This window comes from Xiphophorus hellerii, chromosome 20 (assembly GCF_003331165.1).
Source record: "Xiphophorus hellerii strain 12219 chromosome 20, Xiphophorus_hellerii-4.1, whole genome shotgun sequence".
Lineage (NCBI taxonomy): Eukaryota > Metazoa > Chordata > Actinopteri > Cyprinodontiformes > Poeciliidae > Xiphophorus > Xiphophorus hellerii.
The window spans coordinates 1,901,279-1,920,009 of NC_045691.1; the positions used below are offsets into that span (position 1 = coordinate 1,901,279).

General features: G+C 36.7%; 1 protein-coding gene across 11 annotated transcripts in view; it reads left to right on the plus strand.

The window, feature by feature from the left end:
- ptprt (protein tyrosine phosphatase receptor type T) overlaps positions 1–18,731 on the plus strand; it is a 334,801-nt gene that overhangs the window by 212,855 nt on the left and 103,215 nt on the right. For 7 of the 11 annotated variants that reach the window (XM_032549167.1, XM_032549168.1, XM_032549171.1 and 4 more), the window contains one exon: positions 9,469–9,604. In XM_032549167.1, the coding sequence (XP_032405058.1) occupies positions 9,469–9,604 (136 nt within the window). Of the gene's footprint in view, positions 1–9,468; positions 9,605–18,348; positions 18,382–18,731 lie in introns of all 11 variants that reach the window. The other 4 variants (XM_032549166.1, XM_032549170.1, XM_032549169.1 and 1 more) reach the window with 1 other exon arrangement.

Here is an 18,731-nt window from a genome sequence, read left to right on the forward strand (position 1 = left end):
GATGTTGCTGGCTGTGGTTGAACCTCAACTCTGTCTTGCATGTAAGCCCACATACTTCAGTGAAGCTATGCTACACAGATGACAGTCTACTGATTGCGATGGAATCACAAGTGTTGGTATTTGTTTCATCTAATAAAAAATGTTTCATTTGAAAGTGAGCAAACACCAAAGATCACCTCCATAAAAGATTAAACTCTATAATTTCATATCACCTAAGTGCACAATTTAAACAACCATCCGCAGCCTATTTGCCTGTATTTTGTGTCCGAATTCAACGAAGGCCAACTGAATACTTGATGAAACAGCAAGGGATGATGGCAGCTGTCATTTACATAAAAATGAAAACTTTTCGTTCACAGTACCATTCAGCTCATTGTTAGTTTCCTGCTTTCGTTTTACTCTTAGACCTTTTCCCTGACTCTTTATGAATGCTAAATACCTGTTTTTCCTGCTGCATGTCAAGTCTAGACATTAAAATCTGTGGAAAATGAAAGTGCAAGATGATTGTGTAAACGCTGAAATAAAACTGGTGTTTGGTGTTGGATGAGTTATGTCCTTTGAAAGAAACATTTAACTGAATGTCAGAATGTCTATGAAAGCCTGCTGGACTCCACTGACTTCACAGGCAACTCAACATTTTACCAAAAGACATTTGAATGGTTATTAATGTTGGTTAAAATTCTGTTATTTAACTTAATTAAATACTGCTGCTGCATTAGCTTCATATTTAGCTTTATTGGTAAATCCTGTGGTGACCAAACATCCTTTTCTCCCGGTTTAAGTTCACTTTCACACTCTGTCCTGGGCATCTCTGGTTCTTTCATTGATTGATGAAATTGTCAGAATTTTCATGCTGCTGTTTTTTTAGAGCATCAGTTGGTAAATAAAGCGATGGACATAAAACCAGTTTAAACTTAAATGCTAAGTGTGCTAGGTAGTATCTGACATCACCGCACTTTAAGATACATTTTCTATAGTGAAACATTCAAAATGCCTTAAAATGTGGTTGGCCTATAGATCAATAACAATATAGATCATGATGGAGACGTGAGCAATAATATCAAAAGATAATACGTCTGATAGAATATTCAATAATTTCCCTGAAGTCTGATTCAGTGCTGCACAGCATTCTGGGAGATGTAAGCCGTGGAAAGGCTTTAGCTAAGCTAGGTCACTCTTTGGTTACCTAGCAACAACTTGGACAGCAGCAGCTTCAGGTTTGGCTGCTGCGCCTCATAACTGCGTAAAAATAAACAACAATGGTGTGGAGTGAAAACTGTGCCATGCCACTGGGTTATTTTAGACATTAGAAACAAAAATAATGATCAATTATTGATGCTAACATGAAAGCCTTATAGTGTGATCAGTGTCCACCATTAAATTTTTAAAACATGTCAGTCCAGTTTTAAATTCAGTGCTGTAAGGTACGGCTGATCTCTGGAGCGCCACAGTGAACCAAGCCCATTGTACTCTATATGAATGTCTGCATAAAGTGTTATGCAAATTTCATCAACAGTGTGTGAAGTATTGCAAGGACAAACCATGGCACATCGTTTCTGACAGCCATTTGTTTTGATGTATTTTCCATATGGTTGCTTTCAACACTGTGGGAGGAGAAGCAAACTAAAAACTCACTGAAATGAAAAGATGAAAAGAAATGCCATTAGAGTGCTTCAGCGCTCGGCATGCCGAATGAGGAATAGGATTTCTACGTCGATTGTGATTGTATGACCTTTTGACGCATCAAACCCATTTCTCATAAACACCTTGGTGTTTTGTGTCAGCTTCAATTGCTGTTACCATTAGTCCCGAGGTCGGTTCTAATTGGTTCTGTACAGAGTCATGTTGTAACTGACTCTGCTGCTCTGCAATACTGATGCAACAGGTTGCTTACCATCAGCATTTGTTTAAGGTCAACTCTGAGATCTGACTGCAGTTTAAACCTGCAATTTTGACTGATGTCTGATTTGTTTGGTTTGACTCGGTACACCTTATTCTCATCTCTCTGTTTTCATAAATAATCACAACGTGCTTCCTGCTTCCTCCCTAGTAAGTCAGGTTGCCCTCTAAATTTGCAGCAGATTGAGTCAGACTCTGAAAAGGGGAGAAGATGTTTGTAGGTGAATATCTGGGGAGGATATGACATTTTAAGGGCACACTACCAACAAACAAAGGATGACGTGTTTTTTAAGTAGCTGCACAGTCAGCAAGCAACATTCAACCGAGTTTAGAGTTGACACATAAAATAGATTAAGAGAAAGGCAAACAAGAAAGACACACTCACTAAATTCTTAAGGGAAAAAGAGATGGAATGAGAAACAGCTTCAACAACAAAGACAGACTGGAAGAAACCGACATCAAAGTTCAAAATAAGAGAAAAGACGGCAGCACAGATCGACTCCCGCCCATGAAATATTGTTTTTTCCTATTTTTGTGTTCAAACAAATGCATTGCATTATTCCACCAGACAGATTGGTGAATCACCCATCTGCTCCACTTCACAAGAGTCCCATGAATCTTAAAAACTTGATTGTGAAATCTTATACACCATCTGTAAATACAAAAATACATGACCGGGAAAATAGAATCACAATGAAAAGTGAAAAATGTCTTGAAACGTTTGGACCAGAGCAGGACATTCAATGTCCTCAAAGTACTGAAAATAAGTACTACAGATGTCCTCTCACAGTACTGAAAAAATATGTAAAGAAACATCAACTTTGAGAATTCTCTCTTTTATTCACTATTCATTAATTGTTACATTGGTTTAGCATAAATACAGCCTCATGTTAGTCCATGAGGTGTTTGGGGTTTTTGCAGCAATATCCTGACTTCTGGAGGGTTGCTATTAACTGCATCACAGCGTAGCCATAATTCAAAAGTAATGTGATTTAGACTTTATTTACACAAGACCGCAATGTGGAAACTGCTGATATTTTCAGATTTTTTTAGGGGAAAATTTCACATTTTGACATCGTGTTACTACTCAGACCAGAAAACAAGACACTTTGAATCTGCTGTAGTTGTCATGTCTGGGCACCATAAGGAGCAGTGATTTTAGCATTGAAGCGCGCATGTGCTTTGACCCTTAACCTCCTTTTAAAAATATATTTATTCATTATCTGGATAAAAATACTCTCCCTTTAGATGTACAGATAGGCTAAAGCTAGCAGGCCATATGTAGCTCTGGTGGTCAATAGTTGTTTGGTCTTATAAACACGGGGAGTGCATATTATAGATCAGATAGAGCAGTGTGGTTTATTTCAGATGAATAATCTTGTTAAACATGCTAAGCCATACTAACACTAATCCACAGAGGAAGCCACCCACAGCTGGTCAAAAAACAAAGCCCCAAACTAAACATTCAGATCAGACTCATCCATCCAGGTCACTCAAACACAGCAGGAAGAAAAAACTTACATCTACAACTTATAGCTTACATTCAGGTAAAAGATTGACTCTGTCTTCACACAAAAACTGCACAAATTCTTAAAATAAACTTTAATTTTACCTCATAATTTCACTAACACTTATAAGATGGTCTCAAAAGTCTCATCGTCCTACACAGACACAGGCATGCACAAAATCACACACAGCAAGAGAACTCCCATTTTAATATGCTATCCTGTGGTGCTGCAGAACATCGCTAGCTGGGAGAATCAATCTTCTCTCTATTTGGATCAGATTATGTTTTTAATATCTCTGGCTTTACCCCTAATTCCTCCCTAGTAATTTTATTGTGCTCACGAAGTGAGCGAAATAAAAACAGGATGAAAAAAACTGCAAGAAAAGAGATGTATAAGTTAAAATGATATTAGACAAATGTTCACAGGCTGGAGATGTTTCACAGGATTCCTCTAAAATAGGCAGCCAGTATTATCAAATGGAGATATTAATTTATATTTTGCATTATAAAATATCCATCAAGCCGCGTAGTGTCATTGTTTTAAAAATATTTATGTGGGAGAAAAAGATAAAATGTTTTACTAATAAAAACTACAGTGTAAACATAACAAAATTCCACATTTTCATAATGGGGTAATTGTGTGAAAAAGTTTAAGGAAACAAATATAAATGAAACATTGTGAAAACTTTTTGGATGAACTGTTTGTGTTCAACAAGCTAAAATGAAAATGCAGAAACAAACAAGAATCTTCTGTCCAGTTCTGTAAACCATTGCAGATTAACTTAAACCTACATTAGCGTATTATTTGTGTACCAGTTTCCGTTTTCCTGCAGTAAGTTGCTCATTCATGTGTACAGTAACAGTATTCCCCTGGTGTGAGCAGACGGTCACTAGCGACTGAAGTCTGGGGTCCACAGCGGCAGCCGGAGCAGTTAAACCTCTCACTTCCACATTTCATCTTCTCTCCAGAACAAATAGTTTCAAGACTCTTTCAAGCATTAAGAGTCTCACCTCTTCTCTGTGGACCTTGCAGTAATTACAAGAAAAACAGTTTATAAATAAATAGTAGAAATAAGAAGACTTGTTCAACATTGGCCATGTTTATTGGTCACCTTTTAAAGTTATAATCTCAAACTGAAAATTTTACAATTGATCAGAAATACTCCTAAACCTTGTGAGAAGAGCCTCGACTGAAGAGCTGAATATCTATCAAATAATGAAGTAATTAGAAATGTGTCACTTTCCAAGATTTAAGAAACAAAAACTAATCAGAACTGAATACATTTATGTAAAAAATGACCCCTCTTCATGGCTTTGGTATTTCTAATGAGAAGATGGCTAAAGTACACAGCTTACACTAAGGCAAACCAATATATTGCTAATATCCTGCCATCAACAGTGGTGGGCACCGCTAGCCAAATGTTTACCTGCTCTAATCCTAATAATTAGTTCTGCTGACACTAAAGTGCTACACCAACGCAGTACTTAGCGGAAGCTAATGCTAAAGTGCTACATTTAACCATGTTGATATCCACCCTGTGTTAATAAATCATATATCATCCTCAACATGATCAAATTGGTTATTGTACACCTACCTGTATGGAAAGGGATTTTTTGATATACTTTCATTTCTGTTTTCAGTTTTGATAGTTGCTGAGTATTGCTCTAATGAACATAAACAACATAAGCATCAACACAGATGTTGAAATTTATTTAATTTAAATTTTACACAGCAGCCTAGTAAACTAGCGCTTTAGATTTTATCCAGAAAAAAATATTTATGGAAGGCTAAATGCAATAAACATTTTCAAAATGAGCAAAAATGCTATAGTGCTAAATGAAAAGTTAGCTCCGCTATTAGTGCATTTGCACAAGTACGCCCACTACTGGTCATTTCAATATCAGTGTGTACAATGCTCATGTTGCAAAGGACTGTTAGGAGTGCAATAATTGTTTGCTAATAGTGTTATGAACTTGAATTTTCCATGCTAACGCTACATTTGGCCAGCTGGACAGAGTTTCCCACTATTTTGGCACATTAGCCAAAATACTAAAGATCACAATAGTGGAAGCAGACAGGGAAGATAATATAACTACTATATATCTATATATGTATATATCTGTATATCTATATATATATATATATATATATATAGCCTACATATATATATAGTTGTATAAAGTGAAATAGTAATTTACATTCATTTCTTGTCTCCTTGTGTAAATTACTCTTTCAGGAAGGAACATTATGTAAAATCAAAATTTGTATGGCGTATAAATGGTATGACAGTTCCTTTTATGGACCACTGGTGGTAAGAAAGGAAGATTTATCCATAAAGTGTCATATGCCACCTGTTAGCTCATTATAACAATACAGCTATAAATGAGGCTCCCCCAGCCTCCATGTTGCTCCTCCACCAGCTGTGAATCAATCCCATTTAGCCGTGGTATTTTGCTTCAACTCAGGTCTCACCCCTTTGTAATGAACTCGCTTGTATTACCTCACATCTCTCCTGTCCTGGTCAGAGCGCCGTCTGAGTTCACCTGATTGGCTGAACGGCTCCCAACCTGGTCAATTGCAATGTCAAATGGAGCTGAACCCGTTGCCAGATGGGGTTCTCTGCTGTTGCATTGTGAACTGTTGAACCCAATCAGCACGTGAGGCTGTGAAGTGTGAACAAATGGGGGGTCACAGTGAAACGTGCCAGCTGATACATAATGTGGATCACTCAGGGGGGAAATTGAGCTTTAATACACCTGTGAGGTGATTACTGGGGCACAGGCTGACATGGAAATGTGAGCGCTCGTCTCCTGCATGATCGCCCAAGGCTCTCGTGTAACGTAATGTGCTTGAGGGACAACTAGGAACTTCTGGTCTCTGATTACAGAGAGGGCAACATGAAGTGGGAATGGGTGGAAAGCAAACAGATCAACATTTTTATCCCTGCTGCTTCTCTGAAGCTGGTTGGGATACATTTAAACCTGGAAAAGCCAGGTGTTCTGTTGTCAACTTACCCTCCAGAAATTACTTGCCTTATTCTTGTTGGTTGTGCAGGAGGCTCCACTTGTGCTTTTCAAAAATGTGCAGTTAAATAATTGCACATCTGTTTGCAGCCATTTTCACCTGCAAGTGTAAACGTTGAGTCGGTGGGTGTGGCCAGCGCCATCTTATTTGATTTAAAGTGACAGCGCCCTAAAACTGCTTATTCTGAAGGGAGCTCAACATAGGCAAATCTTATCATCTTAGAATGATTTTGTGCAATAAATGCATTGAACATGTTTTGTATGGAATGCACATTTGGACATGTGCATTCCAAAATTTAGAGAAGGTCACATAAAGTTCCTTAATGTGCTTCAGGGAAGTGGCCTACCCTGAAGCATCATCAATGGTCATTGTGCATTTTAGGTTCAGCCTTGAAATTTCACTCTAAAGTCGAGTATCTCTGACTTTTTGTATCTATTTCAGATCTGAACTATATTAAAGTGAATAGACAAATCTCCCCAGTTTCATCGAGCCTACTGATAATTAGCAGAACCATTGTTTGTTCTAAGTAGCACTATTCGCTCTTTCAGAGAAATACATCGAGACCTCGATTGAAATGTCTCTGTGATCCCTTTTAAGAAACATTCAGGGTAAAGTGACATTTCTTTTTCAGCATTGAAGCGTGGGATTGAGAGTGACAGATGTATTTGTCTTATATACATATTTTCTTCAAACGCATGTAAGGATGGAGAGGCCGTCTGTGAATGGTGTGTCATTCAGGGCGTTCAGGGATTTCATAAGAACATCTCATCAGTGCAGCCATTGAGCACTGCGGCAGCTATTACCAAGTGTGCCAAGGTTAGGTGCTTAAGCCGCTAGTTCGGCATATACTGCTGCCAACCTTGTGTTGTTATTGCAGAGGGGGTGAAGATGAGAGAGACAAGGGATTAACTGAACTCCCACACAGCAGTATTACTCTATTAATCGCCTGTCTTTGTCTATCAAGGTTATAACAAGAGTCTGCTCAGTGTGAACGGGAGCATTCATGTGCACAATCACAGGCTTTTAAGTAAGAGACCTATAAAATCTTGATTTATAGTTGTTCTGCTTTTCAACTTTGTTCGTCTCTCGACTTTTTGTTTTCTCCTCGTCACTTTCTGGCCTGTCCAGTGTCAATCTTTGTAAAATACATTCCTAAAATTTCTAACAGAGGAAGATCTTTCTGACAGCTGAGAGGATACGTGGAGTTAGATGTTGTCTTTCAGACCATTTAATCCTTTAGTCTGGCCTGACAGATGTTCTGTTCATATTTCAGTTCAGGCACATTTCTGTAAATACATGTTGGTGTTGATCTGTCCACAAAAATCTGTTTTCTGAGGCCAGAATAATCTGCATTGATGTTTAGGACTGTTTGATCATCCAACTTGTGTTTTACATTTACAGTTTTCTATCTGCCTTTGTGGATTTTTTTTTTTTGTATTCTGAAATATTTTATTTAATTTAGTAAACTCTTGGTTCAGTGTGTTGCTTCGGGGAATGTTTCCCTCGAGGGCCTCGGCTGATTGTAACGTTCTGAATATTGTTTTGCTACGTGAACACTGTGCTAACAAAGTAAACTCCTTGAAGTGGCCTTCTCTGAAGCATCATCCACTTAGAAAGGCTTCAATAAAAGGTTAGGGAGGAAATCCATCTTCAGGTGTTCAGCTGGCCTCTACATTTATCTACATTTTATTCAGTGGAGGATTTGTTGTGTTGGATAAAAATCTGAAATACATAGAAAATATTTTAAGAAAGAATAATGTACCTCTTTATATCTTCCAAATAAACCATAATTGTTCTGCCTTGCAGTATCCATCGTTTGTACATCGTACCGAGTGGAGAGACAGAGACATTCTGCGTAACCACAAAGAAATTGCAAACTTTCCCTCAAAACAGGTTTTATTTTCACACCAATTTATTGTTCAACCAATTTACACTGAACGACTAAAAAACTCAGCAGCAGAAAGAAATGAAATAATTTTTGTACATTTTCTTTGGAGCTCTTTTCCCGCCTTTCTGATTATTTACCCTTCGTTTCTTTTTGACACATTGTAAACTTTCTGCATTAATACAAATATTTCTGATCTCATACCTCTTAATGCTATGTCTGCTACATTTTCTTTCTTTCTTTATTCATTTATTTAGGTTTTTACTATAAGTAAAGTTGGAGCTAACATATCTTATGTTTTACCCACAATGTTTTTCTTTACTTATATTCTTTGCACTCCTAAATGTCTTGGTCACCCAACAAACTTACATTTTGGGGTCTATTTGGTTAAAAAATTAACTATTTTGAAAATAAAAAATACAAATTTGTCCTTTTTGTGAGAACAAAGTATTTATTGTATTTAGTTTTCTTGTTTAAATAAAATTGTCCACCTTCTCAGATGTGCATATTGAGTGGACCGTCTGTAATCACCGGGGTTAGGGAGCACAACTGTCTGCTCATAACTGTTTATTTTGAATCTTAATTCGCATTGTAGAAACCACCTTGGCTCTTCTGTAGAAGCTAACATCTACAGTCGTCCTCATTTACAGCTAAGCAGCACAGAGGAAAATGGATTGGTTGTTTTGTAAACAGCAGCTAATACCATGTAAAGTAGCACAACACCTGGGTATTTCAGCTGCACATTTTAGATATCCTACAAAAACAAATAAATAAAATAATAATAATAATAATAATCTGCAAATAGGGAAGTTTTTGCTGATTTAGGAGGGGTTCCACTGTATATTGTCTCTCTTTCATATTTTATCCTCCTGCATAACTTTCATTGCTCTTATTTAACTCTTTTTTGAAGAATGTTCAGTCATCTCCTCACACTGGGACTAATCATGTTGCCTTCCCTTGTAGCTGACTAATGTATGCTGTATGTTTGTGCATGAACTTGACCCTTTGTGTGAATTAATGCAGCATGGACTGTGTCTGTTGTTTTTGTATGTAAAAGTATGTTTGTTTGTTTCCTTGAGACTGTATTTGCTGGATTCTGCCTACCGATATGACGTTTTGTGTGTGTGTTTGCGTGTGTGTGTGGATGCTCAGGTGCATCCACCCAGGATTCAGACGCCATGGAGCCGGAGAAGCAGGTGGACAGCACGGTGAAAATGGCTGGCATGATCGCAGGGAGTCTCATGATCATCATCATCCTCCTCGGTGTCATCCTGACCTTCAAGCGCAGGTATGCACTGAAACCAAACGGCGTGTTGGGAGCAGCAGCTGCAGGACCCGTGCACATAGGAAGTGGTTGGTTTTCAGGACAGGAGGAGTTTTAAAAAAATAAATAAAAAAGGGATAAATAACCCAGTAAAACCCAGTGCTGTTTTTAAGAAGACCACAGCAGGTTAAGTTTTTCAGACCGCAGCTTGAATAATCCAGGTTTGATTTAAGGTTTTTCCAGGCACATTAAGAATTCAGTGCAGTGTTGCCAGATTAGACAGGTTTCCTCACAATTGGGCACAATTTATTCATTTATTTTTAAATGTCAATAATCTGTAGAACTTAGTCAATCAAGTGTCACTGTGTAGTGTTATTGCAAGACAGAAATCCTGGTGCAAGTTCATTAAATTTAAAATGATATGGTGCCACAAAAAATAAAAATATACATATAAACTGCTAGATCTGACAACCCCGCCGAACGGCACCATGTTGGGTTTGTGTGAGAGTGAGGCAGATGCAGGATAGAGAACGAGATGGAGCTGTGACCTCATCGTTTAAAAACCGATGTTTGGAAATTCGTCAACTATGGAACCTGGTTTCAAAAATGATTCTTTCTGGTCTAAAAGATGCCGAATCTGCGTGGATGCACTGCCTAAACCACAAAACATATTTCTAGATAACAACTAAAATAATCTTCATGTGGATGGGGCCTTAGATAAGAAACATGTTTGAAACAGCTGCAGCCACAGCTTCCTGTGTGCAAGGGACCTAAAGCTGCTTGTGTAAGATTTTAAAAACTCTTTAGCTTTGTTCACAATTAACAAGATAGTTGGTAGCCTCTGTAGCCAATTTGTGATCATGATGCATCATTTTGGGAGGAAGCAGGATTTACAGGTCCTGTCAAATAGTCTTTCTTGAGAGACTTTCTTAAAGACTTAAATGTAACATTGGCTCAGTATGAATAAAAGATAAAACAGTGTGAGATTACCATTTTTATTTCTTCTTTTTTCAACAAGTCATGACTAAAAATAAAAGTGAATTTCTTTAGACTGTTTGACTGGACCTTTCAACTGAAAGTTTGAACATCCGTTGGACATCAAAGTCTACCAACAATCTTGATGCCTTTCATGCTGTTAAATAAAGTTAAAATGCATCACAATTTGATTGTTGTTCAGAAATTATTAACACAGTTAGGGAGAGACATTATAAATCTGAAAGTGTCCTCATTAGTACCAGTTATTAAATAAAGAGTTATCAATGTTGAAAAGTAAATGTGTTTATTCTTAAAAGTGGGAAAAGTGATGCTACAAGTTTGTTTTTTTTTAATTTGGGGATACATTTTTATGAAAAGTGATTATTGAAACCTTAAAAGCTTAAAAACTGTTTTCTTGTCAGGCAAAGCAAAAATGTAAAAATGGAAATCTAGTCACTTCTCTGATTTAAATTAAAAAATATATAAAAGTGGTAAATTTATATATAACCAATATAATCCAATTTCCAACAATTTGCTTAATTAAAATTAATGTAATTTAATTAGAATTAAAATACCTAACTGAGTCTTGGTGAACATTCACACTGGCTGGCCTCCATCACCTTCTTCCTTCCCTTTACTTTCTCTCTTTCTCTTTTCTGCATCCCTTCATCCCCTTCTCCTCATTCTGCTTATGCGGTTTGTTTTACTTGGACCCATTTCTGTTTGACATTATTGTTGTGGTTTCTGGAGATTATATCACTTGACAGAATAATATTACACTAAACATTTCATAACTCACCAACTACTGCTTAATATGCAGTTTGTTCTTGGAGATCACATTTAAAACTACTTGGACCACGATGAAAGGTCCAACTAAATCAGTGCAAAATCAGCACAGAAATGCAAATCAAATGTTAAATTCAAATGTTATATATAAAATTTCCATCAACATATTGGCAAAATCTTCTTAATTAGATTATCTTTCTAGAATAAATAGAATAAAAATTCTGTTTACATTAAATCCAATTTTCCATTTTGTTGCTCAACAAATGTCTCTCAAAGCAAACGATAAGACATTCTGGGTCCAAGCAGAACTTTGGGTAAACCTGTAGGGAGGACATGAATACAGTTGGATGAAGAGATTAACTGATGTATAAGATTTTATTGTTAAGTTGGTGGAAATGTGTCTTTTTCTTCATATTAGTCTTAGCCAGGTGTAGCATTGGTAATGGCTTTGTATGGATGTACAGACTAAACCTGATGTTCATCTTAGCCCCGTCTTTGACAGACAAGGCGACGACCCAGTTTCAGTGTCTATGTGTAGGAAAGAAGGTTGTTGTCTATTATTTCTTTTTTTTCTGGCATTTCTGTTCTTTTGAACATTGTGGGGTGAGTTAAGCTGTTTTTGGTTGGGATGACTTAGAAGCTTTTCATTTCTTTAACTGGCAATAGTAGCTTGCTACTTTAAAAAAAATTCTGCTTTGAAGCTATAAAATAAATTAATGCAGTAATTAATTTGAAAAGTGTTCCCTCATTGTTGCCATACCTCACTTCTGTTTGCTCAGTAAGCTAGCAATGGATAAAAAGAAAGACACGCTATTATATGATCCATTTTGCTTTAAGCTTTGACCAGATGGTGCTTTGGACAAAACCAAACTAATTTGCGTTCTTAGCAAAGGTGAATTTAATTACCACTGAAGCAGTTTGTCATTTACATATCAGCTGAAGGCGAAACAACCCGGTGTGGCAGCGACGGTGGAGGCAGGAGGGTCTGACTCTGCTCCAACCGTTTGGAGCGAGAGGTGGGCCACTGCCGAGGGAAACTAACAGCAAAAACAGACCGTCGGTCGTTGGGTAGCAAAAAATACCAACCTGTAAATATTGTTGAAGACGGATGGATGTGATTCAGGAAAGATCTGCTTTCAAAACAAAGCAGAAATGTTGGAAGCTGAAGTTTACACTAATTGCTGCGGTTTTTCAAACAGTGAATGTTCTTAACCAAAAAATGTTTATCATGCTTTTAATTAAGTTATATTGTGCATTTTTTACATGAAAAATCAATTTCTACACTTTTAAACAGCGTTTGACTAAAAACACACAATAAGCAATAAAAGTCAACAACTTTGACTTTTATTGTCAATATTGTTATATTTGCGACGTAATTGATGCAATTCATCTTTATCACGTTTCCTTGAAAAGTGATCAATACTAATTAAGCGCGATTAATTTGAACAGATTTGCTATTAATTCGTTTATTTTATTAATCGGTTAACAGCCCTAACTTAAACCTTTTAGTCAAAAGTGAGTGTAAAGGTAAATTTTAGAGAATATATGCAGTGGAGTTGAAGACTGTCAGATAATGTTACAGGACAAATGGAAGGAAAGCAGAACATTTTGGAAGATTTATTATACCAGAAGAAAAAGGATCCTATTTCTAGGCTGAACACATTATTATAAGAGAGACAGTCTGGACATGGAGTCAGTTAGAAATATTCATCAGAGTCAAACTCTGGCTGATGGAGAACATCTCAAACACTCAGAGGATAAATTGCCATCAAACTCAGAAAGAAAAGAGGAGACGTACAGAGATGAGTAAATGTTGTGACTTCAGGAAAGGGAGAAGACGAAAGAGAAGGAAAAAATGTAGAAAAATGTAAAAATTGATAGCAAATCCGCTCTTCTCGACCCTGGGTTCAAGTAGATATGCTAATAAATGCGAACCGGGCTAACAGGGCATGGTGTGCATTAAAAAGCGAATTAGAAGGCCAACACAGCTGTACTCAGAAGGATGCAGCCGACAAGCTGTCCAGATGATCTGATTTAGATGAATCCATACTCCGAGGTGGGATTAGAGTCAGACACTGGTTAGATAAACACAGGAGAGGTGGAGAGTACAGAGGTAATAAAAACACCTTTAAAGAAAGTTGCAAACAGGAAGCCTGAAAGTAAAGCTCCAACTTTATGTAGGGTTAAAATGAGATTAGACAACGAGTTTGTGAGAATATTTATAAGGAGAAGAAATAAATGAAGATGGAATTGCATTCTGACAGAAGAACATTTACAATGTCGGAGAACATTTTCTCTGGTCATTTATATTTTAAACCTGTACGCTTTAGCCAGTTGTCCCTGTGGGATAGACAAGGTTCTTTTTTAAATGAAAAGTGCTTTACACACTTTTTACTCCCCATAAATTATTCTGCGACAAAACTTTTCAGGAAGGGAGCATGTCCAATTGTCCGATCATTCTTTTAAGAAATTGTTACATGTGTTTCAGAGGGGATTTGAACAAAGCTGGAGGGGGATGTTGCTGATAATTTAATGTAAAATTCAACATCGGTGGACACAGCTGAAGTCTTAATGGGGATCTGGTGTTTCTACAGCCTCAGGACTCAAACTGCCACTACCACGAGATACACGTTTTTATTGAAATGTTGAAAGCAGAATTGATGAATAATTAATGTTTCTGCTACTCCCTAAACAAGGGCGTATTTTAGTGTACAATGCCTGAACAGCAGACCTCAGCCGAGAAACTGAGGAACGATGACATATCTGGATCTGCAAATTAATAAGAAAATCTGCAGTCTTTCTGGGGATTTTAATCTTATCTATATACTGTATATATACTGTATATAAAATTTTGATCTAAAGTTTCCACATATCTTAAATGCTTCGTCACCCTACAATAGAAAATTAACTTTGATTTGATTTGGAACATAAACACACAAGTTTATGTTCCAAATCATAAACTTCAAGGGAAAACGTGAGGACAAATACACAAACCAGGAAGTAAACGATAGAAGTGTTACCTCTGGCTAAATGGTGCCTTCGACTGCTTCAGGGTGCAGAAACAAAAGTTCCTGCAGAAATCTGACTGGAGGCACATAAACACTTTGGAAAAGGTTTACACAACTCATAGAAAAACTAAATTATGTGCACATACAACACCTTCAAAGTATTTATACCTCAAAGTTTTTGTTGTTTTATCAAATAACAACCACCTGATAAAACAATCATCTTATTTTGGTTTTATATGGCAAATAAATTCAATGTAGTGCATCATATTAAAGTGAAAGAAAAAATACTTTGTTTTAGTAAATTAGAATCTAGTGGCATGAATATTTATTATTTAACTCAAAGAGTTAATAAAACTGGAGCTTTGATCTATTTTCCATTGCAGGTAAAATACTAACAATGATCTATTATCACACATTCAATAATCCCAGAAGTTCATCTCTATTTTGTAACCGCAAATATCAGAGATAGGAACATGTTATCAAAGCACCAATGAAGAACTGTTTTATGTATTCAGTATGTTGGTTCTCCTCAGCAAACACTGTTTTGCATGTTGACAACAATAATTGCTGACTTTGCAGAATTTTCTATACGGTTTGTGTTCAACTTGTAAATGGGACTTCCTATGACTTGGTGTCAACAATGACTTTGTTCTGGCAACTTTTCCTTTATGTTCACATTTCTGGTTTACCAGGAACTAATAGTTGTTCCGTCAAACGATTCTCCCACCTGAGCTGTGATTCTGTGCAGCTCCTCCAGAGTTACCATGAGTCTCAGCTTCTTTGATTAATTATTTCCTTCTCATGGATGCCAGTTTAGGTGGACATGTCATGCTCCGATAGTGGAGGGAATAGTTTTCAGTGAAATATGCATGATTTAAGTTAACATTTTATAACCAAACTGTTTTAAAGTAATGCTGCTACTTTGTTATTGCAATATCATTTCATGCAATGTGAATAACTTACACTGTGTGGACTGGAATACATTTCTGCTAATTATTAGTTTAAATAATGATGTGTTCAGAAAAGAGGTGGTCAGAAACAAAAATATATCTGTATTTTTAATTTAGAAATACAGATATATTTTATTTTCCCCAATAGTTGGATACACTGTTTATTATCAAGAGTTTGTTTGGCATGAACTGAAAGCCAAAATTAATGGTATTTAATGAATTTAATATATGGTAGGAGAAGTTGATGAGATGTCTGCAGCAGGTAAGAGTTTAAGTGTTCAACATTTTATTTTAAAACAAAAAATAAAAACCAAGAAAAAAATAACTTTGGTGTATAAAATCCTGAAATGTGGAAAACCAACAAGCATTCGGTTTTATGCAACTGGTTAGAATCAGTCGACTTTGTTGATCATGACTGTGTAGGCCTGCCGCGATAAACGGTAAATCAATTAATCGTACGATAAATTAAAACTATCGACGTCATTTTAATTATCGGCATTATCGTCTCTTCCGGCCTTTTTCTCTTTCTGTTAATGACACTGAATGAAAAAAAGGCTCAACTCCGGTGCTCTCCACTGACTCCTCCCTTCCTCATTTCCTTAGTGTAAAGCCCAGCGCACACTGCACGATCTTAGAGCTGTCGGCCGATTGTCGGCCCATTTTCAAAACCTGACAGACCCACACATGAGCCGACAGAAATCCTAGGTATAACGGTTCGATCGGGTTCGGTCCTGCCGTGTGGTGTCCAACAATGGGCACAAAATAATGGCTACAAGTTCAGTTAACTAATTTTAAAACCAGGCATTAATCAATGCTTTACTACAATCTACCTGCAATGCATGTGGCTAGTGTCAGCGTAAAGTCCTGACCCAATGAAAATCATTATAAACTATTTACGTCACGTTAACGAAGAACAGCTGAAAAGTTACCAGGTTTATCAACTGCGGTAGCAATTTCGCTCCAACTCCTCCTCTTGTCATTTCTATATTCTTTGCATGTTGAATAAACATTAATGTTGTTTCCACTATCATCTCCAATGTCCGCTGGACTTCGGGTTGCGCCGTTTCAGCTGTTTGGGATTCCCCGACGTAATTTCCCCTCAGAAAACACGGAGGAGAATCCGCGCTTTCTGATTGGCTGCCTGTCACATTCAACAGGCTGCGTTAAGCTCCCAGTGGGAAAACCCCTGATTTAGATCGGAGCGGCAACAACGATCTACCGTAACACACCACACAATCTTAGAAAGACCAAAGGTCTAAGATTGTTGTAAGGGGAAAAATAGCAGCAAAAAATCATGTAGTGTGAATTATTGCATCAGGTAGTCGATGTGCCCATCTTCTCTATTTAAATCTAATTATTACTGAAGGGCAACATAATATACAGACTTCATAATATGCCTTCTTTTGATTGAATGCAGTATTTATTTCCACTTTGGCTTTATGTTGTTTAGGTTTTTTTTTTCAAGTGAGTTTTTTGTTAATGGAGACAGAATCCATTTTGTTTTTGGTTGTTTTGTTTATCAGTTGCAGTGTTAAGTGTTCTTTTGAAATTAAGTCTATCTATCTTTGGCAGGAAATCGCCTGCATTATTACGTCATTTCCATTAAATCAGTGTAAAAAGGTCTTCAAACAATATTATCGTTTATCGCAATAATTTTTGAGACAATTAATCGTTCAGCAAAATTTGCTATCGTGACAGGCCTATGACTGTGTGAACAAATAAAGATTTTTGTTTTTGGTTTTTTGAAGTACTCACAGCATACAGACAAAGTATAAACATATAAACTTCAAACTAAATGAAATAAGGATACATGAGCAATATTTATATATATTTGCAACCATTTGTTTTGCTAAATGTTGCTTTTGGCATTTGTAATTGTCGTGGGTGTAATTAGTTGCTCCCTCTTCATTCCTCTAATAATTTTGAACCAACTCAAATATGAAAACAGAAAATAAAATCTGATTAATGATGATTTGTATATGGTTACATAGTTGCTTTGTTGCATCCATTGTTTTGTGCATTCCAGCTTCCATGTCACCATCTTCTCTTCTTGCTCTATCCATCACAACAGAAATATTCTTCTATCCACATTTTGACATTATAACCTACTGAGGCAATTATAAAAAATACAGATTTATGCTATTCAGTTAATTGTGTGAAATATGAACAATCATAGAGGCTGTTAAAAGTACGTCTAAAATGATAAAACTTTGCTTTTTGAAACTAATTCTAGTAGTTTAATAATCTGTTTGTTCTGCTAACAATGAATTTTTAAAAATTGAGACAGAAGCTTTGACCTCCACTCGCTGTGACAGAACGTGTTGAAAGTCGGAGACAAAAGAGGCGAATGAGATTTGTCCCTGAACAATCTGGCTTCATGTTCACGGTTTCTCTTCACACGACAGCTCAGGGATTGAAGAGATTTTATCCGGCTGCAGATTTATTCTGTAGGTGTTTATTTTGACCCATTTTATAAATTGTTCATGAAGCTCTGGGATGTCGACCTGTAATAATTCAACTTTGAAACCTGCCACCTAGATGAATCCTCTAATCTTTATGTACCACATAACAGCGTATTTGCTGAAGATCTATTAAATGTCCACACTGTCATAATTTATATAAATCAGTTTATTGTTTTCAGTGCTGAGCCATATTTATATTTGATGCTATGTGCAACTTCTCCAAAGAGGTGAAGTAAAATAAATGGATTTTTCAGTATTCAGATCACTGCCAGAACCTCAAGACAAACGTGTGTTTGAGTTCAAAAATCCTGCTGAAGCTCTGCAGGAAATTATAATTAGAGTGGAAAACATTCTGTCAGAGTGAAGTATGATTTTGTTTTTTTTCTCTCACTGTCAAGAGAAACAGAATAAAAATGTGAGGGAATGGAAGTAATGAAAACATGCAGATGAAATAGATGTCTTTTTCACAACAACATCTCTGACTGGAGTCTCACTCCCTTTTATGTTTCTCTCTATCTTCCTGTTTCCTGTCTTTGGCTCCACCCTTCCTGTTCCGTCCTGTACCTGCCTTGCCCTTGCTCCAATAGAGAGATTCACACATGGAGAACTCTGAGCGTGGGGTATTGTATGTTTACTTTTAGACATGAACACATCCACTCCGTTGCTCACTGACTCTCACTGCTGCTTTGCTCACATTTTTCATTTTCCTAATATATGGTTGTTCCTGTAACGAAAGCAGGATAAATTTAAAAACAGATAACAGGATTTAGATCTTTACTAGAAGTTTATATTCATATTTATTCACCATGTTGCCTAAGGTTTGTTTTTACGGTTTCCATTCTGCTGTAATATTTGCGTCTACTTAAGTTGTGTTTGACATGTTATCTCACTCATTACATAGAACTTACGACCTATACAGCAATTTGTAGTGGAAAAGGTTAAACACATGGTTTTGCCTTTGATGATTATT